At 41.0% G+C, this 24,250-nt stretch overlaps 1 protein-coding gene and 1 non-coding gene across 14 annotated transcripts in view; one reads left to right on the top strand and one right to left on the bottom strand.

The window, feature by feature from the left end:
* The window catches only part of ZMYND11 (zinc finger MYND-type containing 11), a 130,634-nt gene that overhangs the window by 63,296 nt on the left and 43,088 nt on the right, over window positions 1-24,250 (bottom strand). For 12 of the 13 annotated variants that reach the window (XM_081820481.1, XM_081820487.1, XM_081820486.1 and 9 more), the window contains exon 2: window positions 9,693-9,827. In XM_081820481.1, coding sequence (XP_081676607.1) covers window positions 9,693-9,808 — 116 coding nt within the window. In that variant the 5' untranslated portion in view covers window positions 9,809-9,827. Of the gene's footprint in view, window positions 1-9,692; window positions 9,828-11,249; window positions 11,696-24,250 lie in introns of those variants that run through there. The other variant, XM_081820479.1, reaches the window with a different exon arrangement.
* On the top strand, window positions 3,095-3,197 carry LOC115939098 (U6 spliceosomal RNA). Its single transcript, XR_004074036.1, has one exon. It is a non-coding gene; the product is annotated as a U6 spliceosomal RNA (small nuclear RNA).

Genomic DNA, 24,250 nt, shown 5'->3' with positions numbered 1-24,250 from the left:
TGTACATCAGGAGACACTGTCTACAGAGTAGACTAAGAAAAATATCTGTAAATCATACATCTGGTTAAGAATTAACATCCAGAATATATACAAAACTTCTGATACTAACAACCTGACTCAAAAACGGGCAAAGAAGTTGAAGAGACACATCCCCAAATATACAAGAATAAGCACATGCGAAGACACTCGATGTCACTGAGCACCAGGGAAACGCAAATCAAAACCACAATGAGGTACCACCTCACACCTGTCAGAACGGCTAGACCCAAAAAGACAGGAAATAACAAGTGTTGGCAAAGAGGCGGAGACAGGGGACCCTCATGCACTGCTGGTGGGAATGCAAGCTGGTGCAGCCAGTGTGGAGAACAGTATGGAAGTTCCTCCACAAAACTAAAAACAGAACTGCCGTATGAATCCCACAACTCCACTTCTGGGTATAAACCCCAAACACCTGAAAGCAGGGTCTCAAACAGCTCTGTCCACCCAAGCTCATACCAGCATTAGTCACAAAAGCAAACGTACAGGAGCAACCCAAGTATCCATGGACGAGCACATGGGTAACAAGATGCGGGGTCTACCACATTCCGTGCGGTGGGGTATCATCCAGCCTTAAGGAGGAAGGAAATCTTCCTTATGCCACAACATGGATGAGCCTTGAGGACATCATGCCAAGTGAGACAGCCAGTTGCAAAAAGACAAATACGACAGGATTCCACCTCTGTGAGGGACTTAGATTCATCACAAAGGCGAAGCAGAACAGTGGGTGCTGGGGGCGCAGGGGATGGGGGCTCAGTGATTACTGGGTACAGAGATTCAGTTTCACACAACAATGAGTTTTGGGGAGGGACGGTGGTGGCAGGTGCACAGGAGTGTGGATGTATTTAATGCCACTGAACTACAGTTAAGAATGGTTAAGATGTGTATTTTGCCACGATAAAAGCTCCTCTGAATGTCTAGGTTGTTACATGGTGATATGGAAGGACACAAACGTGACAATGAACTAAAATCTTCAACACATGCAAGGGTACAAGTCCATCAAATACCAAAGGAAACAGTGAATGATCAGAAGCTTGGACTACGACATCAGAGAGATCTATATTCGTATTTGCATTTTGCCACCAACAACCTCTGTGGCCTCAGGCAAGATCTTCCCTGCCTGAGCTCCATCATCTTCAGCAACATGAAGAGAATGACAACAGACCTCTTGGAGTTGGGAGAATTCACAGAGACAAATCCTACATAGCACAGGGCTTGTCACAGAATAACTACGACTCTCAGTTCTGAGCCTCCTTGAAATTATGTCTTCAACGAATGCAACTGAGTATTATTAGGAAACCTGTCCTCACCTCCTTGTCCCAGCTACACTTCACACTAAGATCCAAACCGAGGAAAGACGTATGCCCTACCCGCAAGGTGCTCACTATCAGCAAAGGAAGCAGAAATTTTTTTAGTAATAAGAGCCTGTAATAAATAATAAAAGTTATTTTCATATACATCACTGTGACCAAGAGCAAGGTTATCCCGAGGAATGAATCATATGAGAGAATATTGGGTTGAATCTTAAAAGGGTAGGTTTTGTCTATTAATGAAGGAAAAATACAAAAAAAAAAGAATCAAAATAAGAGAGTGCTCAGACCGAAGAGAACAGTGTCACCAGATGGAAATCTGAGTAGGGAGCCGCAGGGCATGAAAAGGAGGACACTCGGGGTCTAATGCGAAGGGCTCACACAAACGCCCTGTTCAGTCAGGTATTTGCACTTTGTGCCAATGGGGAAATAAAAACCAGCATCTTAAAGAAGAACAAAGAGACCTATAATCTAGAAAAATACTGATGAGGGGTGAGGCTTATGTTCACTTGGAGGGGTCAGGAACGACCTCCTGGGGGACATGACTTCAAGAGGAGTCTGCCTGGCAGATGAGTCCAGGGGGGTCAGCATCCCAGAGAGTGTGGACCACCGAGGATCCGGGGGCCTGCAGGGGAGCCCGGGGCATCTGGAGCACAGCACACTGGGTGGAAAGTGGCAGGCCCAGGCAGTAATACGCTGGCATGGGAATTTGGGCTCACGAGCAGTAGAGGAAGCTGTCAGTCACGCAGCATTTGATAAGATGGTGTTCTGGAAAAACACCTCTGACACCAGTGATGGGAAGCAACAGAGACCGCAGGTGTGGGCGGCCGGAAGCCCAGTCAGCACCGTGCTGCTACTGCGGACAAGGAACCAGGCGGGCTCAGACCCGGGCCAGAACAGGGAGGTGCAGGCCCACTCCAGACCTGAAGGGAACATTCCATCTCTCTGGGGAGGGAAACTAGTGTATTTTCCTCTCATTACGTCCACATTCCAAATACACTCGGTATCGCCCTCTAGGTCCAGGATAAAAACCTCAGTGCTGGCCTCAGAGGCCCTCCTGTCTGGCCCTCTCTGTCTTCACCTCCTTTTCCAGTCCCTCTGCTCGGACTCTCCTCGGCCTGAATCCCACCCGCCCTCCCAGGCCCAACCAATACAGGCCTTCCATGACTTCCTGACATCCAGTGACCCCTGGACTGCGGCCAGGAGTGTATCCATCAGTACAGACCAGCATGTGGGGCGAGCCCTGGGCCGTCTGCGATGCCTCTCCCATTACTTGATCACACTCATTTACTCTCGAATGGTTGTTTACGCTTTTCTGTGCCTTGTCCATATGTTTCCTTCACAGAACTGCAGAGAAATGTCAAACATGAAAACAGCTAGACAGTAATCCAAGGCAAGAGGAGTGCCCTGAGAATTCAGCACACCTGAGAAAGCTCACTGTGAAGCTGTACGTTACGGTTGCTCAGAATCTGTGACTTCTCCTGCAAGGCTGTTATTATGTAAAATAAAATAACAGTGGTAAATTGTGCCTGCCAATCTGCTACCACAGAAGAAATGTAAGAAAGAATAAATCATTACAAATGGAAATGGGTGTGCAGTTAGTAAGCCTGTGAAGAATTCTTGAGATTGCATTTACAGCATAATATTAACTGCTAGTTTTTCAAAATAACTTATTTCCAAAGAGGTAACAGGCAATGGCCATCCCCTCCTCTTCAGCAAACCCAGTAAGGGAGTGGAATCAATAGAGGGCTCGCCCTGGCAGAACATACACTAAGACCGAACGACACACAGAAGATCAGCACGGTCCCTTGCAAGCAGGACACATAAATTTGGGAAGTGCTCCTTATTTTTGTGTTGTCTGCCAAAAAAGAAAAGAAACTGACACAGAGACAAAGCAAAATGGTAACTTGGCAGTTCTTACGGCTCTCATGGAGTGAACTCTCAACAAGTCACTACAGAGATGGAGTGTGCCTCGTGCAACCTGAGAAGCCAGCCGGGCGCAGACGGCTCAGCCCGTAGCGATAGGTGGTGCTCCAGGAGGACGCAGTCACTGCAAACGTGTCAAAGAGGGCAGAGGGCACAGTTATACCTGGGGTGTGACCCTAGAGTAAGCGATACAGGTCACTGATGCCCTGATCTGAAACATTAACTGGAACGGGAAGTCTTCCAACCCCATGTCAGCCTAATCACGTGAGTCAGGCACCATCACCTCTGGAAACACACAGTCGCAGGTACCCGAGACAGCAAGAAAACAGAAAGGGTCACTGGCTTTGTCCAGCAGGCACAAAAAGTCATCTGACCTCTTGCAATGGTACAAACTAGCCCATAATACTGGCAGAGATGAACATAAAATCCATACTTGCTTCAACAGAATGCATTTACATTATAATGATTACTCAGAATACTTTATGAAACACTAATGCCACCTTATAATTATCCAAGTTAGATGTGAATAGTATGTGAGGGTTTAAGACAAAACAGAAGTGGACACATGTGACTTATTTTATGGAATATTAAAATATAGGTGACCGTAAATGATGCGATTATGAATTATGAATAATATGAGAAATCTTAGGGATTGAAAGTTTAAATTTCATTTGTTACTGATTTTGTTGTCATTTTTTTTTTAAAGATGATTTTTTTTTTTTTAAAGATTTTTTATTTATTTATTTGAGAGAGAGAGACTGAGAGAGAGAGCACATGAGAGGGGGGAGGGTCAGAGGGAGAAGCAGACTCCCCGCCAAGCAGGGAGCCCGATGCGGGACTCGATCCAGGGACTCCAGGATCATGACCTGAGCCGAAGGCAGTCGCCCAACCAACTGAGCCACCCAGGCGCCCCTGTTGTCATTTTTTAAAAAGATTTTATTTATTTGTCAGAGAGAGAGCAAGCGAGCACAGACAGAGGGAGAAGCAGGCTTCCCATGGAGCAGGGAGCCCAATGCGGGGCTCCATCCCAGGACCCAGGGATCATGACCTGAGCCGAAGGCAGACACTTCACCGAAATGAGCCACCCAGGTGCCCCTGTCTATGATTCTTAATCTTTGTTCCTTGACTTAAAAACTGTAAAACAAGAGCTAACATTATGATCTTAAGCATAAAAATGTTATACTTGTTTTACATAAAATCTTGCCTCTGCTCACCTTCATTCAAATGACTACTGTATTTTTTATGATAAAATGACCTGTTGGTTTCAATTTTATGATGATTAAGCATCACAAAACATACTTCAGTTTCTAAAAATATGTTTTTACTGAGAGATGAAAATTTATTTCTGTTTATTTAGCTCTCAAATGAGAACTATGGAATTTTACATTATCATCAAATCCAATTTATAAACATACATCTTTTTTTTTTAAGATTTTATTTATTTGTCAGAGAGAGAGACCGCACGCACAAATGGCGAAGGGGCAGGCAGAACAGGCAGAGGGAGAAGCAGGCTCCCCGCTGAGCAGGGAGCCCGATGCAGGGCTCGATCCCAGAACCCTGGGATCAGGACCTGAGCCGAAGGCAGACGCTTAACCGACTGAGCCACCCAGGCGTCCCTAAACATGCACCTTTAAGTGACAGGGACAGCTTAACCACTAATTACAAATCAAGCGTAATCCCATATATGTACTTTGATTTCAGACTGACTCCTTTGGTGTAAGTACTTTCCACCCCAAATGACAGAATCTGTTAAAGAAGTTTCTGTTAGTTATACTTTTTGAACAGAACAAAACTATTTTAAAAACAGAGGGAGAGACTTAAAAGAAACTGGTAGAAAACATGCAGGCCTCTTTCCTAGGGTGCATGGTGACCACAAGAAGCCCTTTAAGCCAGCATATAGAACATATAAAAACCCCAGAGAAAGGAATAGACAAGTTAAGGATTTTAAATCCAGCCAAACTGATGCACTAAAAAGGCTGCAACCAGCTGTGACAAGCCAGCAAGCACTCGAAGGTCAGTTCCCACAAAGTCTTGATTAAGAATGTCCTAGATGGTGCAGCCGCTCTGGAAACCAGCATGGAGGCTACTCAAAAAATTAAAATAGAACTACAATACGATCAGCAATCCCACTTCTGGGTATTTATCCGTAAGAAATGAAATCACTATCTCAAAAAGCTATCTACACCCTGCCCCGTCCACGGCAGCACTAGTCACCATAGCCACAGCATGGGAACAGCCTGCATGCCCACTGACAGAGGAGTGCACGAAGATGACGTGTATATACAAGGGAATGACTCAGCCATAAGAAAGGAAACCCCATCATTCTGTGACAACGTGGATGGCTCCCGAGGGCACTGTACTAAGTGGAGTAAGTCAGACAGAAAAAGACAAACCCTGTTTCATCTCCCACGTGTTATCTAAAAAGACCAAGCGCACAGAAACAGAGAACAGATTGGTGGTGGCCAGCAGTGGGTCAAACAGGAAAGGGAGCAAAACGTATAAACTTCCAGTTATAAGAGAAATCAGTCCTGGGCATGTCAGGTACAGCATGCTGATTACCGCTAGTAATAACGGACCGTGTATCTGAAAGGTGCTAACAGAGGAGGTCTCAAAGGTTCTCATCACAAGAAACAAAATGTGTGACTATGTGAGGGAACAGATGCTACCCGAACACACTGAGGTATTGTTTTGCAGTGGGTACAAATACAAAATCATGATGTTGTATACCTTATAAACACAACATCATATGTCAATTATATCTTAGTAAAACTGGGGGAAAAGAATATAAAAAAGAAATCGACCAGAGAATGAACTTTGCACACCAAGAGAGGGCTGGTGCGGACCATGAGATACACACTTACTGCAGAGGGAAACCAACGTTCAGTGGTGAGGAAGAGCATGTCAGGCGGCTGGCCTCATCTCTGGCTGGTCAGAATCAGTACAACTGTTTAAGAACAGGGATAAACAGTCTACACTGTTTCCAGGAAACACACTACTGGTTACAATGTTGGTGTTATTACTCTCCAAATGCTGGATATATAATGCTGGATACAATAACTGAGTAACTACCATTCATGACCTCCTTACTGTGTAAGAAAAGTTTTGGTAGAAGAGTTATGGAAAACCCAGTAGCCACAAATTCCAACAAAAATGCAAGTATGCATTCATAAGGTGTTTTTCCTCTTACAATTATATTTACTACCTCTGCCCACGAGAGGGCCTGGAAAGACCAAGCAAGCTGCAGTGAGCACACGGAGGGCCAGACATGCTTCTGAGACACAATTTCTATGTGACAGAAACTGGAGCCCCTTGGAGAAACCAAAGGTTCCAGGTCTGGGGCGGACTGCAAGAGAGATGAGCCTGAAAGATCCTGTTGGGTGAGAAAGCAGAAAGCCACTTCAGGAGTCCACGTGGAGAGGCTCCAAACCCATGGAAGACAGAAAAATCTGAGCATAAATATTTTGTCAGAAATGGACTGAAGTATATCAAAAGTACTGAAATGCATGAATTCCAAATGACACTTAAAAAACTAATTAGTTACCATTAGAGGATGCTGTTTTTAAAAAACCGGCAAAAAAGGAAAAGAGCCTGTTACTCTACCTTCAGATACGAACACACCAGAGGATTGCTCAACAGCATGCGATGGCAAGTTTGTGTCCTTACAGAAGTATTCCAGTTTACAACAGAAAGATGGCATTAGATTATCACCATTCTGCAACCCTTAACGAATTGTTGGCGTAAGCCAAGACACATCAAGGCTAGCAACCTGACTACACGAGAAGCCCACATCACGGCCTCCTGGTAGGAGGACATAGCACCTATGAAGGGGTCTCGCCCCACCCAAGCCTCCAGGGCAACTATCCACTTCCACGAAACACAGAGGAACAAATACACAAGATGCAACCAGCCAAAGCCAGACTATGGGAAACCACAGAGCAAATGAACCAGTCTCTTCAATAAATAAACTACAAAGGAAAATCACAATCAAGGATGAATGAGAACCTTTAGACTGGAGGTGACCTCAAAGACATTTTCAAAGAAACAAACACAAGCAGAACTAGAACATCACACAGAGGTTGACGCCAGTGTTCAGGGTTTGCCAGGCTTCCCAACAGGACAGGGAGCCCAAACACGTGCAGGTGTGCCGGAAGCCGTCTAGCTTTCATTCTCACCAGACACGGTAGAGGAGTCCTCGCGACCACACGTGCCTTCTCTACCATAACTCCTCCACAGCCGTCAGGAACGTCACCCGTGCGTAATGATTAAAAGACAACAAGGTTCAGGCTCGGCTGTAACTGAGCAGAGGGTCTGGACTTAAAGTTCATCGAAGACTTGGAAAGCATTCACCTGTTCAGAATACAGCCCAGACCCCTGACTCCCCATCATGGGGCAGCGCTCCTCCCAACCTGCTCCGGCCAGGGTGCGACAAGGGCACCAGCGCGGCCCGGACGCTCAGGCACAGGCCAGCTGGTTAGGCACACAGGCTGTGACAGAAGTACGGATGCCACGGTGTAGTGGTGCTCAGACGGCCCCTGCCAACACTTACCCTCTGATTTTCTCAGTTCCTTTTCATCTTTAGACAACACTGATAGGATGTTAACTTTTTGGTAGGTGAATACACTTCTTCAGCTGCACCTTAAGATCTACGGACCCTAGTGCATGGAGAAAAGTCAGCCTTGGCAGCCTGAGGCTGTGCTGATGAAGAGAGGACAGGATGCAAGATGCGCATGGGTGCGCACTCCTGCTGACAAACGTCTGCGCACACGCGGCAGGTCGCCTGCACCCGCCATGGCCACGAGCTAACGGCGACCCTCGCGGCCAGACGGTGCACCCCGGGCGGGGAAAACCTCCACAGCTCTAGGACGATGCTGGAGGAGGGAGAGGCACTGCTAGAGTTCAGTCAATGACCCCAAGTCTAAACGTTAAATCCAAAGAGCAGCATCTGATTTCCACATTCTTCCATAAATAATTTTAATATACATAAACCATTTTTTTTTTTTTTTAAGAAAATCCCAGCCATAGGAAAATACTTACGGCTTTTTATTCTTGAGGTTTCGAAGAAATGTTTTTAGGCCAATACCACCTCACTATAACTTGTACTTTGTAACATACCCTCAAGTTATTTGCTTTTTATAAGGACATACTAATATGACTTATTGTGTACTCTTTATTTTATTCTTATTTCCCCTAAGTGTTACCTATTTTTTTCTTCTCTTGGCCTGCAGGAGCACGGCAACTTTAAGTGCTCAAAGGGTAAATACAGACTTACAGCAACACACAGCAACACCCTCTCCCTTTCTCCGGTCCATCCTCTCATGAGCAACCTTTATAATCTTTAAGAGAATGTAGGTAAGAGACAAAAATATGTGGTGCTCAATTCTACTACTTATTAGTAAGGACAAAAATAAACATTTCATTAAAGGGGCTCATAAATCACCCACTTCCCATTTTTACATACAGCATCTAAGGAATCATCTGTACAAAGAATAAAGAAAGAAATTCTACCTAAATTACCAAAAAATATCACTCAAACATTTAAAAAGAGATGAATTTAGCTTTATTCCCTTAAAAATACTCAGAGAAACAAATAAAATCAAGTTCTATTTAAAGACTCCCTTATAATGTGAGTATTGATAAAATAGTCTGATTGTTTCCTATCCTGATCTTGGTCTACCAAAATAAATAGCATTGGAAACTAGGAAAAAAAAAAAAACCCAACTTTTTTTAAATTGATGATTTAATATAACTTCCAAAATACAGGACAAAATGGTCAGGATGTCCTGGTTAGTGGGCTAGGGACCGAGAAGAGGGTGTTTTCTGCACAGAACACTTGTCCTCCAGTCACAGTGAACAATGAACAACAACACTGTGCTTTAGACAGGCACACAACAGCAAGCCTTTTTAATAAAAAGACTTAAAGATTTGATCCCAAGAGTTAAAAAATGTTTGATCGTTAAAAAGCTATTATAGGGGCACCTGGATGGCTCAGATGGTTGAGCGTCTGCCTTCAGCTCAGGTCATGATCCCAGCATCCTGGGATCGAGCCCCGCATCGGGCTCCCTGCTCGGAAGGGAGCCTGCTTCTCCCTCTCCCTCTGCCTCTCTCCCTGCTCATGCTCTCTCTCTCTCTGTATCTCTGTGTCTCAAATGAATAAATAAAATCTTTAAAAAAAAAAAAAAAAGCTATTATAAACAGTACACAGTGATGTTTTACTTCTCTGGTATTTGTTTATTAAACATCTTAACACAAGTTGCCCGTCTATGTCTCTCTCGTTTTTCTGACAAGTGTATACAAGGCAAAAAGTGACTGCTACTTTGTAATGTGTCAATGAGCATAATAAATAAGTTATTTTTGGACCTTTTTTCCCCAAAAAATCTTTTAGGAAACTTTACAAGGATATTTTTGCTTAAATGTACTTACTTTGTAATACGGTCAATATTGGCAATTTGCTTCTGGTTCCGTATAATCTCAATGGCTGCCCAAAGATGCTGGATAGCTTTTGTATCCGCCTGTCGCCTTTTTGTTAGACGTGCCATGACCTGTTCACTTCTGTAACTGTAGGAAAACACAAAAACATAAGGGGAAAGAAAGCATGGATTACAAGATGAACTACCATCAGTGTAGTAACAGACTCAGCACCTCCCAACTACTGGGGAATACACTAACACAGGATGTAGCATGACCAACTTTTCTCCATTACGGGTTACTCTGCAAAAACCGTCATTCACTTTGTTATTTCATAAAGAATAACATTTTAAGGTCAAAGAGTTAAAAAGGTCTTCCCAAGAAGGACAAGTGGTCACCCTATAGTAACATATCAAAAAACACGTACATTTCAATTTTATTCCAAAGCAAAAATAGAACATAAAATTTCACTTTTTGTTACTACACTGTAACTGTAATATGACAGAGCAATATAAATGGAATTCAAATGTCCTAATTCTTTGGTTCTCAGTTTATGATACTCATCGTTTTAAAATTTCAATTTTATGTAGACATACTGACAAATGAAAACAGCGTTCTTTTTTTTTCTTTTCAAATAAAACCACAAACAGAATCTATTTCTAACTGAGGCATGAAAGGCTGGGAGCTGGTGTCCCAGAGGAGGACGTGGGTGGGCCCACATCATCAGAAATGGTCACATGCTTGGGTTGGGAGGCTGTTCATTATATTATTCAGAACCAATACCACTATTTCGTTCAAATTTCAATATCCTGAGCCTGGTGAGGAGAACAGCCACCGGCTGTGTCAAATCTAGGGGGATATGGGCTGCCTCCTGGATATCGGATGGGTGGTGGTACAGCAGGAGAGGCTCCGCGAACACTGGGACTCGCAGCTGGGCACCGAGGCTCTGGGCCGTCAGGAACGTCCTTGCACACTGAGGTGCCAGATCCCTCAATCACACAGGGTAGTGTGGGCAGGCCCTCGGGCATAGGGTGAACACCAAACCTCCTTGACCTGACCCTTCCTATCTTTCAGAGGAGGAGAATGAGTGAAGGAAACTCATTCTTGACACGTTCCTGTGTTCCATGATGGGCCGGCGGAGCCTGCAAGTCGGCTTTCTCTGCTTCCACATTTCTTTTCACAGACAAGTCAGTTCTCACTCTCCCTCTGACAAACCCAAAAGAAACCGGCAGCCGCCATGAATGCTCATCTAGAGACTCTTCCCACAAGTCTGGGCTCAGCCGGCCTCCTGGAATAAGGCATCTCTCAGAAGTGTGTTGCTAACAGAAGAATTCCAAGCACATTCTAGGGTATTCCTGAATATCCTACTTCTTCCCACCACTACTTGTAATAGCTGCAGACTTTGCTCCAAAGAGAGAATAACCAAAACATAAAGCCAGCATTCAAATTCTAAAGAAAACTTAAGGAAAATCAGTTGGGTTCAGTACAGACTTAGATGCAGAACTAAGACAGTCACAACTGCAATTATAATTTATTAATGTGTGTTTGGAAAGAAACCACTTTCAAACGTACAGAAACTTCTCAGCCAGACCATCTGCTGAGGAAAGCCGCCTTCCTGAATGGGATCAGCATCAAGGGAGGGAAGTTTGGGCAAGAATGTCAAGTACGTCACAGAGTGACATCTAACGGTGAACTGCGGTAGTGCAAGTCGTCAGGTTCTGCACATACTCCCACGAAAAACACAATCTGAAAGACAACAGGTGTCTATTCTGTGTAAGGCACAGATATGGATACAGTGAAGTATGTAAAAATGTAAGAACTGTAGTCCTTGCCAGAGAAGAGCCTGACGCTGGCAGAGGAAGTCTGACATACACATGAACCACGAACTGTAAGGGCAGATAGGACAATGCCATCCAAAGGTGTCCTGGAGCAGTCCACGCACCGGGGACACCAATTCCAGCTCAGGGAGCGCTGCAGAATATAAGTATATGGGGAAATTTAAGAGAAATTTCCTTAATTTCTTTAAAAGATACTTGGCTGTTGAAAGCCAGGATAAAAATCACTGCTCGGTTTCATTAGGGCTATGACGCCCGTAACAACGGAAGCACGAGGGTCTCAGGGCAGTGATCACATCATGTAAACATGCAATTCAACCTGTGTTTTTTCTAAGTACATATGTGTACAAGTAATAATTTATTCAGAACTACAGAAAATATATAAAACCAAAGCTAGCATTTTAAAATAATACCTAAATAGTAGATATTACTATTTATATAACAACCAAAAGAACATAAGGGGGACACTAATAGCAGAAACTCTAGAAGTGATTATCACCAAATGGCTAGAAATGGTTAAAATCAAGGCTAAAGAATTAAATAATGCACAAATGTAAAGTTCAGGAAAACAGATGTAAAGTTAAAACCAAAGATTTTTGAGATCTACCTGAATCTGAACCAAGTCAACACAGATACATATATCATAAGGGAGATGCTCAGGAGCCCAAAGAGAGCCTTGCAAAGAACTCAAACCCAAGTAAGCTGAGTATGATGAAGTCTGAGACCAGTTATAAAAACAACAGAACCAGCCTGACCGATTAGGACAAGATCTCTTTAAAGAACCACCACGGAGATTTTCCCTTCTTAGGAAATTTAAAATCATGCATTCACTAACGTAGGTCAGATATTCTTCTAGGCTCTGGGAATATAGCAATAAGCCAGTCAGACAAAAGTCCTTCCACCGTCTAGTAAATATGAATAATGTAGCTAGATATCAAAAGATAGCAATTTGGGTGTTTATCAATAAAAAGAAAATCCCAGAAAATGAGTTCCTCAGATCCTTTGTACAGACAGCTTCTCATTCAAGGTCTTCAATGACATGGCCAAATCCAACTCCACAGCCCTCTTCCCTGAGTGTATGCTACTACTAAACTTAACTACTCAAAATTCCTAAGTCTGGGGCACCTGGGTGGCTCAGTCATTAAGCGTCTGCCTTCGGCTCAGGTTCGTGATCCCAGCGTCCTGGGATCAAGCCCCACATCGGGCTCTCTGCTCCGTGGGAAGCCTGCTTCTCCCTCTCTCACTCCCCCTGCTTGTGTTCCTGCTCTCGCTCTCTCTCTCTAATAAATAAATAAAATCTTAAAAAAAAAAAAAAATTCCTAAGTCTGCCCAGAAACGCCGTACCTCCATCCCCTTGGGTAAGCTGTGCTCTGCCCTTTCTTTGCTCTTCCTGGGACTTGCTCCTAACCAACCCCTCTCCTAGAACTAAACTCGACTCTCTTGTATATTCTAGTTATAATTTGCTTATAGGTCTCTCCACAGATGTATCACCTTGTGCAAATAATTATAAATTCCTCAAAAGAATCTACCCATTCAACTAAGAAGGGACAGGCCTCATTCTTCATGTCTTTCAGGGTGGCCTTGCAGTTAGGAACATGACAAGCTTCTGATACAAAATTATGAAATTCAACTTTTCCAGCTGTTACGTGAAGAACAAAGTCCCAGAGTAAGCTTTCATTTGTGTTATAGCAAAGATTAAGCTATCAAAAGAAGAAGGAAAAGACGACGACGACGACCACCTTAAGACTTGGGAGAGATTTAACTCAGTCCTCAATCTTTTTTTTGGCTCCCTTTAGGAAGAGGAGCTCCTTCAGAAAGTGATTCTCAAGAGGCTTATAGTTAAAAAAAATAAAAACACAAAACCAAAAGCTTCCCACTAATTTTTTCCTCAATTTCTCTTACTGTAGCAAAATACACATAAATCAGCATCACCATTTTTAAGCGTGCGGCTCAGTGGCATTAAATACATCCACACCGCTGTGCACCTGCCAACACTGTCCCGCCCCGAAACTCACCTCATCCTGTGAAACCGAATCTCTGCACCCAGTAATCACTAAGCCCTTATCCCCTGCACCCCCAGCACCCACCGTTCTGCTTCTCCTTTGTGATGAAACTAAGTCCCTCACAGAGGTAGAATCATACAATACTTGTCCTTCTGTGCCTGACATATTTCCCGTAACAACACGTCCTCAAGGTTCCCCCCCATTTTCTTCCTCTTCAAGGCTGAATAATATTCCATTGCATGATGTACTGCACTTTGTTTTCCATTCATCTGTGGATGAACACCTGGGTTTCTTCCACGTGTTGCTATGAACATGTGTATACAAACATGCCTTCCAGACTCTGCTTTCAGAAGCAGAATTACCCTATGACCCAGCAATTACAGGGTTCACTTTTTAAAGACCTGCCATACTGTTTTCCACAGCAGGTGCCCCATTTTACTTTCCCGCCACTGGTGCACAAGGTTCTAATTTCTCCACATTTTCATCAACACTTGTAATTTTCTGGGTTTTGATAGTAGCCATCCTAATGGGTGTGAGTTGGTCCAAGCAACTCTGGCTAGCCCCCAAATGATACTGATACTCTCTACCCCTACAAATCCAGATTTAATGCAATCCCTTCCACCTATGTATCTTCTTTTATATCCGACAAATGCTACAAACGGGGGAAAAGATAAAAGTAATCAAATCAGGGAATTAAAAAATAAGCAGAATTAAACAATGTAATACTTGGAGATAAATACAACTGTAGGAAAACTGTGTCCTGAAGGAATTGATAAACATGATAGTAAGGAGATTAAAATAGTGGGAGGCAGAGAAAAGAAAGCAAGAGGACCCACCAGGACACAGCATCAAACATGTTCCAATGTCTGCTTCTGGTGGTAGATGGGTTCACGTTTTTGTTTTATTATTACACTAACAAATATATTTTATAAATATTTTAAAGTAATTTAATCAAATATTACATGTAATTTAAAATTTAATCTCGGGATGCCTGGGTGACTCAGTCGGTTAAGCATCTGCCTTTGGCTCAGGTCATGATCCCGGGGTCCTGGGATCAAGTCCCACTTTGGGCTCCTTGCTCAGCAGGGAGTCTGCTTCTCCCTCTCCCTCTGCTGGTGCTCTGTCAAATGAATAAAATCTTTAAAAAAAAATAAATAAAATTTAATCTCATTGTATAATGTCATTATTACTTAGGTTAGGTTGAAATTTTTCCAAAGTCTACTCGTAATTTTATTTTTTTAAAGATTTTTTACTGATTTATTTGACAGAGAGAGTGAGAGCATGAGCAGAGGGGAGAGGGAGAAGCAGACTCTCCACTGAGCAGGGAGCCTGATGCGGGACTCAATCCCAGGATCAGGAACATGATCCAAGTTGAAGGCAGACACTTAAGCGACTGAGCCACCTAGGCACCAAGTCCACTCGTAATTTTAAATTACTTTTTACTGATAGTCTATCCATACCATTTTTCCATTTATATATTAACATGTTTATATATTATTATCCAAATACTTTTGTCTTTTAGTAAAGACTAAATGAAATTATACAGAAATATAGCTAACTATGTATTCTTTTATGATAACTTTCCTGATTAGAAGTCCTTCCACATTCAGGTCAGAAAAATATTCAAGTGTATTTTCCTGTTTTTTAATTTTTTAATATTGACTTGTTATCCATCTGAGAATAACTTTTTAAAAAGTAGTAACACTAATAAACTTTGTTTTGTAGATCAGTTTTAGGTTCACAGCAAAATTCAGCAGGAAACACAGAGTCCCATGTCCACACACATCTGCCACCTCCCCCGTTATCAACATCCCAAACCAGAAATCACATTTGTTACAATCAGCAAACCTGCACTGACACGCCACTATTTTCCCCAAAGACCACAGTTTACCTTACAGTTCACTCCTGGTGTTGTACACACTATGGGTTTTCACATAAGCATAAAGACAAGTACACACCATCAAAGTATCATACAGACTAGTTTCCCGGTCCTAAAAATCCTGTGTTCCACCTACTCATCCCTCTGGGTCCCCAAACACTGGAAACCACAGATTTTTTTTACTACCTCCTTCATTTTGCCTTTTCCAGAATGTCCTATAGTTGGACTCATAGAGGATGTATGCAGCCTTTTCAGAGTAGCTTCTTTCACTTAGCAATACACATTTAAGATTTCCTCCGTGTCTTTTCATGGTATGATAGTTCATTTCGTTTTAGTGCTGAATAATGTTCCCTTGTATGGATGTAACATGGTTTATTTACCCATTCACTGACTATAAGACATCTTGGTTGCTCCCATGTTTTGGCAATTATGAAAAAAGCTGCTAAAACAACCCTGTACAGGTTCCTACGTGTGAGTTTTCAGGTCCTATGATAAATAACAAGCAAGGCAATGGCTGGATCGTACAGTAACAGAACCTGTAGTTTTGTGAGAAACTGGTCTCCCAAAATGGCTGCACCATTTAGCATTCCCACTGGCAGTGACTTTCCTAATGCTCCACGTTCCCATCAGCGATTGGTGGTGTCCCTGTTTTTTGGATTTTAGTCATTCTCACAATCACGTGGTAATAAATCAATGCTGTTTTAATTTGCAATTCTCTAATGACACAGAATATTGAACATCTTTTCATACACTTACCTTCCACCTGTATATCATCTTTGGTGAGGTGTCAGTTCAAATTTTTTGTTCATTTCTTAATCAGGTCCATTTTCTTAATGTCAAGTTTTAAGAGTTGTCTATTTTGTGTAACAGTCCTTTATCAGATGTGTCTTTTACAAATATTCTCCCAGTATGTGGCTCATCCTACCATTCTCTTCACACTGTCCTTCACAGAGCAGAAGGTTTTAATTTTAATCAAGTCCAGCTTATCAATTATTACTTTCAGGGGTTGTGCCTTGGTGTTGTATCCAAAAAAGTCATTGCCATACTCAGGACAGCTAGGTTGTCTATGTTATTTTCCAGAAGTTTTACAGTTTTGCATTTTACATTTTAGGTCTATGATCCATTTTGAGTTAACTGTGGTGAGGGGTATAAGGTCTGTGTCTAGGTAGATTTTTTCTGCATGTGGATGCACAGTCATCCTAGTGCTATTTGATGAAGACATTTTACTTGCTCCATTATACTGCCCTTGTTCCTTTATCAAAGAACATTGGCTATATTTATGTGGGTCTACTTCCAGGCTCTCCCATCTGTCCCACTGATCCATTTGTCTGTTACTTTACCACTACCACACGGTCTTAATTAACATAGCTTTACAGTAAGTCTTGAAATCTCTAAATTTGTTCTTCTCCTTCAATATTGTATTGGCTATTCTGGATCTCTTGCCCCTCCATATGAGTTTTAGAATCACTTTGTTGATCTCCAAAATATGACTTCCTAGGATTTTTATTGGGATAGCATGCAATCTATAGATCAAATTGGGAAGAACTGACATGTTGACAATATTTAAGTCTTCCTATCCATGAACAAGGGTTCCCTCTCCATTTATCTCATCAGAACTTTGCTGTTTTCCTCATATAGACTTTATACATATTTTTCAGGTTTGTACTTAAGTATTCCATTCTGGGGGTGATAATGTAAATGTAATGTGTTTTTAACTTCAAATTCAACTTGTTCATTGCTGGTACATAGGAAAGTGATAGGCTTTTATATATTAATTTTTTGTCATACAACGTGCTATAATTATTAGTTTCAGGTCAATTCTTTCAGATTTTCTGTGTAATCATGTCATCTGTAAATGAAGACAGTTTTATTTCTCTTCCAAATCTGTATACTTCAATTTCCTTTTCTTGTCTTACTGCTTTACCTAGGACTTCCAGTCCAATGTTGAAAAGGGATGGTAAGAGGAGACATCCTTGCTTTGTTCCCAATCTCAGCAGGAAACCTGTGAGTTTCTTATCATTAAGTATGATGATGTTAGTACAGGGTTTTTGTAGGTAGACTTTATCGTGTTGAGGAAATTCCTCTCTATTCCGAGAGTTTGCTGGTTTTTATTATGAATGGGCGTTGGATTTTGCCCAATGCTTTTTTCTGCATCTATTAATCACTTGATTTTTCTTTAGCCTGTTGATATGATGATTACATTAATTGATTTCCAGATACCAAAGCAACCATGCATACCTGAGATAAACCCCATTTAGTCATGGGGCATAATACTTTTTATACGTTAGATTCAATTTGCTAATATTTTGTTGGAGATTTTTACATTTATGTTCATGAGAGATATTGGCCTTTAGTCCCTTTTCTTGTAATGTCTTTGTCTGGTTTGGGGTATTACGGTAATGCTGGTCTCATAGGAGTTAGGAAGTACTCTTCTGCTTCTACCTTCTATAAGATTGTGGAGAAAAGGTATAAATTCTTCCCTAAATGTTTGGGAGAATTCACCAGTGAACCCATCTGGGCCTGGTGCTTTCTGTTTTTGAAGTTTATTAATCACTGATTCCATTTATTTTACATAGGCCTACACAGACTATTTCTTCTTGCAGAAGTTTTGCCAGATTATGCCTTTCAAGGAATTGATTCATTTCATCTCAGTTTTCAAGTCTGTGGGCATAGAGTTGTTTACAGCATTCCTTTATTACCCTTTTATGGTCTAGAGGATCAGTAGTGATAGCTCCTCTCCACCCCCTTTTTTTTTGCTCCTCTTTCACTTCTAATATTAGTTATTTGTATCTGTTTTTGTTAGCTTGTCGAGAGACTTACTGGTTTTATTGATCTTTTCAAATAGCTAGCTTTTGACTTAATTTTACCACTGATTTCCTACTTACAATTTCATTTTTCTGCTCTATTTCTTTTCTTGTTTACTTTGGATTTAATTTTTCCTTGTGTTCTAAGGTGGAAGCTTGGAATACTGATTTCAGATCTTTCCTCTTTTCTAATATATACATTCAACGTTATACATTTCCCTGTAAAAACTGCTTTTGCTATATTCTACAAATTTTGGTATTTTCATCTTCATTTAATTAAAATTTTTTTTTTTTTTTAAAGATTTTATTTATTTATTTGAGAGAGAGAATGAGATAGAGAGAGCATGAGAGGGGGGAGGGTGAGAGGGAGAAGCAGACTCCCCGCTGAACAGGGAGCCCGATGCGGGACTCGATCCCGGGACTCCAGGATCGTGACCTGAGCCGAAGGCAGTCGCTTAACCAACTGAGCCACCCAGGCGCCCCCATTTAATTAAAATTTTTAAAAATTTTCTCAAGATTTCTTTTCCGCCTGTGTGTTGCTGAATGTCCAAATATTTTGAGATTTCAAGCTATCTTTGTTATTTCTATTTTGATTCCATTGTGGTCTAACAACAGACACTGTATGATTTCTAATCTTTTCAAATTTATTAAGTTGTATTTTATGGCTAAGAATGTGAGTGTTCTATGTGAGCTTGAGAAGAATGTATATTCTGTTGCTGTTGGATGAAGTAGTCTATAAATATTGTTGATACCCAGTTAATACTGTTGTTGAGTTCAACTGTGTACTTATCTTCTGCCTACTGCACCTGTCCATTTCTGAGAGGGCTGTTGAAATCTCCAACTATAACAGTGCATTCATCTATTGCCCCTTGCAGACTAAGAGTTTTTGCCTGAAATACAGTGACATTCTGCTGTTAGGCACATACACATTAAGAACTGTTATATCCTCTTTGAGTACTGATCCCTTTATCATTATGTAATACTCACCTTTATACTTAATAACATTTCTTGTTTTGAAGTCTGCTCCATCTAAAATTAATATAGCTACAACTACTTTCTTTTGATTAGTGTCAGCATGATATATCTTCCTCTATCCCATTTATTTTAACCTATTTATGTCTTTATATTTAAAATGGGTTTCTTGCAGACAACATATTATTGGGTCTTATTAACTCTGACGATCTCATCTTTTAATTGTTGCAGTTAGACCATGTTAAGGTGATTATTCAATATAGTTGAATGTCCATCATATTTGTTACTGTTTTCTATGCCTTTGTCCCTTGTCTAGTTTTGACTTCCACCCATATTCTCTTTGTCATTTTAATTGAGTACTTTACATGTATCCATTTTCTCTATGTTAGCATATCAATTTTACTTTTGCTGGTGTTACTTTTTTTAGTGGTTGCCCTAGAGATCGCAATACACATTTACAACTAACCCATGTCTATTTTTAAGTAATAGTATACAGATTCACAGGTAGAAGGACCTGAAAACAAAATATTCCTAATACCTCTCTTCTGTTCCTTTTATCATTGGTGTCATTCCTTTCACTGATGCATGAGCATACGTAAGTATTTAGATGCACATAAGAACACAAAGGCAAATACATTGTTACTATTGTGAACAAACATATCTTTTAGATCAATTAATAAGAAAAACAAGTTTATTTTACCTTTACTTACTCAATCTCCAATGATCTTCTTTTATGTATATCTAAGTTTCTGGCATGTACCATTTTCCTTCTAAAGGATTTCTTTCCTGGCAACAAATTCGGTCAAGGTTTGTCTCAGAAGTATTTCTCCTTTGCTTTTGAGAAATAGTTCTGCAAAATACACACCTCTAATTTGGTGGGGGTTCCCCCCTCACTCCTTTAATTTTTCACTCCATTCTCTCCTTGCTTGCATGGTTTCTGAAAAGAAATCTCATGTATTTCTTATTTTTGCTCCTTTATAATGTTTTCCTCTGGCTTCTTTAGGATTTTTTTAATCTTTGATTTTCTGAGATTTGGAATGATATACCTAAACTGCAGTTTTGATGGCACCTATCCTACTAGATATTCTCTGAGATTCTTGATCTGGTTTGGCGTTGGACATTAATTTGGGAAAATCTGCAGTCATTACTGCTTCAGATACTGCTTCTGTTCTTTCTTCTCCTGTGGATATTCCCATTAGGTATATGTCACACCTTTTGTAGCTGTCCCATTTTCCTTGGATTTTTTTTTTTTTTTTTTGGTCTTTCTTCTCTTTTTCAGTTTTGGAAGTTTCTATTGTCATATCCTCAAACTCAGAGATTCCTCCCTCAGCCATGTGCAGTCTACTAATGATCCCACCAAAAGCATTCTTCATTTCCGTTACAATGTGTTTGCACTCTAGCATTTTTTTGATGTTTTTAAAATTTTCATCTCTGTTTACAGTATTCATCTAATCTTGCATGTTGTGTACTTTTTCACTAAAGTTCTTAGCATTTTAATCTGTTTTTTAGGGCGCCTGGGTGGCTCAGTTAAGTGTCTGCCTTCAGCTCAGGTCGTGATCCCAGGGTTCTGGGATTGAGCCCCACAGGAGCCTGATTCTCCCTCTTCCTCTGCCCCTCTCCCCACTCATTCTCTAATAAACTCTTCATATTTTAAGATATTCCTGTTCTGATAATTCCAACATCCTTGCCATGCTGACTCAGGTTCAGATGCCTGCTCAATCTCTTTTTTTTTTTAAGATTTTATTTATTTATTTATAGGACAGAGAGAGACACAGCGGGAGAGGGAACACAAGCAGGGGAAGTGGGAGAGGGAGAAGCAGGCTTCCCGCCGAGCAGGGAGCCCGATGTGGGGCTCGATCCCAGGACCCTGGAACCATGACCTGAGCCGAAGGCAGACACTTAATGACTGAGCCACCCAGGCACCCCGGCTCAATCTCTTCTGTGTTTGTTTTGCCTTTGAGTAGGACCTTTTATTTTCCTTCAAAAGGCGTACATGAAGTACTAAGTAAAAAGAAATGCATAAGAAGGCATTTAGTAATGCAGTGTGAGGTGTGGGGAAGGGACTGCTTTCTCGAGTCCCTGGGTAAATCAGTGTTTTGGTGAGCCTGTGCCCCTGCACTGTGAACTTTCCAAGTCCTTCTCAGCTTTGTCTACCCCATTAGGTGGGACAGGATTACTAGAGGGAGCCAGAGCTGGGTATTTCCCTTCCCTAGGTCAGTTAGGCTCTGGTGAAAGCTTCTCTTGAAGACAGGCCTTGTTAAGGAGAACAGAACAACTCTGGAGTATTTTAAAATGGTTCTTTTTCCCCTCCCTGCCAATGGAATGGCAAGGGGATTTTTCTCCAATATTCACCGGGAGGGCCTGGTAGAGTTTCTGGGTAAAGGAGTTAAGAGCTCCTTACTCCTCTAGTAAATCTTACCAAAGTGTGGGGGACCCCTAGGACTGGGTTCCCCTAGATTTTTAACTCAGACTTGTCCACCCTGAGCCTCCAGCAATTCATCAATTACATTCAGGTTTACTTAGCCAGCACTGGTTCCTGCAGATGTTTCTGTGGGAGGGTTTTTGCTCCAGTAAGTCCTGTTTTTCTGTCTCTCCAACTTTTGTCCTGTGGCCTCAATGCCTTCATAAATCTCAGTACATTCCGTTGGTTTTTCAGTTCTGCTTTTTACGTGTTATTAGGATGGAGTGGCAAATTCCAAGCATCTTACATGCCCAAGTGAAAACTGTGGAGTTACTTTCTGAATAGGACAGAAAGTAAAAATATAGAAAGTTATCCCAAAGAGGTAATCAATTGTACTAACACGATTTACTGATTTTTCTTCTCTAATGAAATGTGATACACTTTTTAATTTTTTTTTATTCTTATGTTAATCCCCATACATTACATCATTAGTTTTAGATGTAGTGTTCCATGATTCATTGTTTGTGCATAACACCCAGTGCTCCATGCAGAATGTGCCCTCCTCAATACCCACCACCAGGCTAACCCATCCTCCCCCACCCCCCTCCCCTCTAGAACCCTCAGTTTGTTTTTCAGAGTCCATCGTCTCTCATGGTTCGTCTACCCCTCCGTTTTCCCCCGCTTCATTCTTCCCCTCCCGCTACCTTCTTCATGTGATACACTTCTAATCATCCACTAAATTCCAATCTATTCTAGCATTAGTTTCTTTGATATGTCTGGTCTTTTGTTAGTTATCTCACAAAAGATATTTATTTATTTACTATAACTTCCTTTATAGTTATAATCAAGTTAAAGTTACAATTAGGTTGTATTCAGTTTTTATTAAAACAAGCTACATACATAAAGTCTACAATTACAATTAATGCCATGTTGCTATTGGTTGTTGTATAATTATTTTATATGCGTTACTCAACAAGTTTTTTAAAAGCAGGCTGTATTTCAAACTTTATGCCCTTAACTTGTACCATGCAGTGTACAATAAGCACTTACTGACTGAATACATTCCTGAATAAGCCCTGAGATTAAAAAATAAAAATAAAAGGAGGAATAAAGCTAGTCTAGTCTATGATAATAACTGGTTAGCTACTAAGTCTGGACACTAAAGAGCAATGATACTCCCCTAAGAGCCTCCAGAACAATCCACTGCTGTCCAATTTCCATATGTAGCAAGTATAGAACATGGAGAACTTGTGAAACAGAGCACTTCTGCTAGGAAACCTACCTTGTTTATTTAAAGCAAATTACACTAAACAACAGAAAATAATAGCATGCAAAACACTGATCAAGATTCCTGATAACAACAAACATGTTTCAATTATTTTATTAGCTATACTAGTAAAGCAAGATCTTTCCAGACTTCTGGATTTGACAAAATACTAGCTTAAAAAACAAAATGTGCATGGGGAAATAAGGCTTAACCCTTTAATAACACCTTTATTGAGCCATAATTCACATACGTTTCATCACTAGAAGTGAACAATTCAGTGGCTTTTTATACAGATTAATTTTTTTAAGTATGGTGCAGTAACATAAAACTTGCCATTTTAACCATTTTTAAGTGTATAGTTCAGTGGCGTTATTTATCTGTTGATGGACATTTGGGTGGCTTCTACCTTTTAGATACTATGAATAACTGCAAAAAAGAAAGTATCTGTCCAAGTCTTGCTTTCAATTCTTTGGGTATATACCCAGAAGAGGAGCTGCTGGATCATATAGTAATTCTACATGTAACCTTTTCAGAAATCACCCAACTGCATTCTACACTGGCTATACCACTTCACAGCACACCAGGAATGTGTGAAAGTTCCAATTTCTCCATGTCCCAGCCAACACTTGCTATTTTCTGTTTGGGTTTTTTCATAGCCCTCTTAGTAGGTGTGAAGTCATATTTCATTGTGGCTTTGATTTGCATTTCCCTAATGACACTAAGCATCTTTTCATGTTTATTGGTTATTTATCTTCTTTGGGGAAAAGTCTTTTGGGGTCCTCTACTCATTTTTAATGGTGTTTATCTTTTTCTTAGTGAGTTGGTAGTTCTTTACATATTCTAAATAACCCCTTAATCTCTATGTTTTACAAATTTTTTCTCCCATTTTGTAAGTTCTTTCCATTTTGATAATGTCCTGTGATTGTGATGCATAAAAGTTTTAAGTTTTGGCACCTGGGTGGCTCAGTCCATTGGGTGTCTCCCTTTGGCTGGGGTCATGATCCCAGGGTCCTGGGATCGAGTCCCACATCAGGCTCCCTGCTCAACGGGCTCCCTCTCCCTCTGCCTCTTCTCTCTGCTCATGCTTTCAAATAAATCTTTGAAAAAAAGTTCTTAGTTTTGATAAAGTATAAAAGATATATTTTTTCTTTCATTGCTCCTGCTATGGTGTCACACCTAAGAATCCAAAGCAATATCGAAGGTCATAAAAATTAATCCCTATGTTTTTTTCTAAGAGTCTTATGGTTTTAATTCTTCTGTTTAGGTCACTGATCCATTCTGAAATTTTGTCTATGGTGTAAGGAAGGAGTCCAAACTCATTCTTTTACATGTGTAAATCCAGTCATCCCAGCACCATCTTTTGAAGAGACTAGGCTTTCCCCATTGAATGGGCTTGGTATCGTGGTCAAAAA

This window comes from Leptonychotes weddellii, chromosome 5 (genome assembly GCF_054177405.1).
Source record: "Leptonychotes weddellii isolate Sample4059 chromosome 5, ASM5417740v2, whole genome shotgun sequence".
Lineage (NCBI taxonomy): Eukaryota > Metazoa > Chordata > Mammalia > Carnivora > Phocidae > Leptonychotes > Leptonychotes weddellii.
Note: the sequence above shows the minus strand (reverse complement) of the source record. Positions and strands in the feature narration are given on the sequence as shown.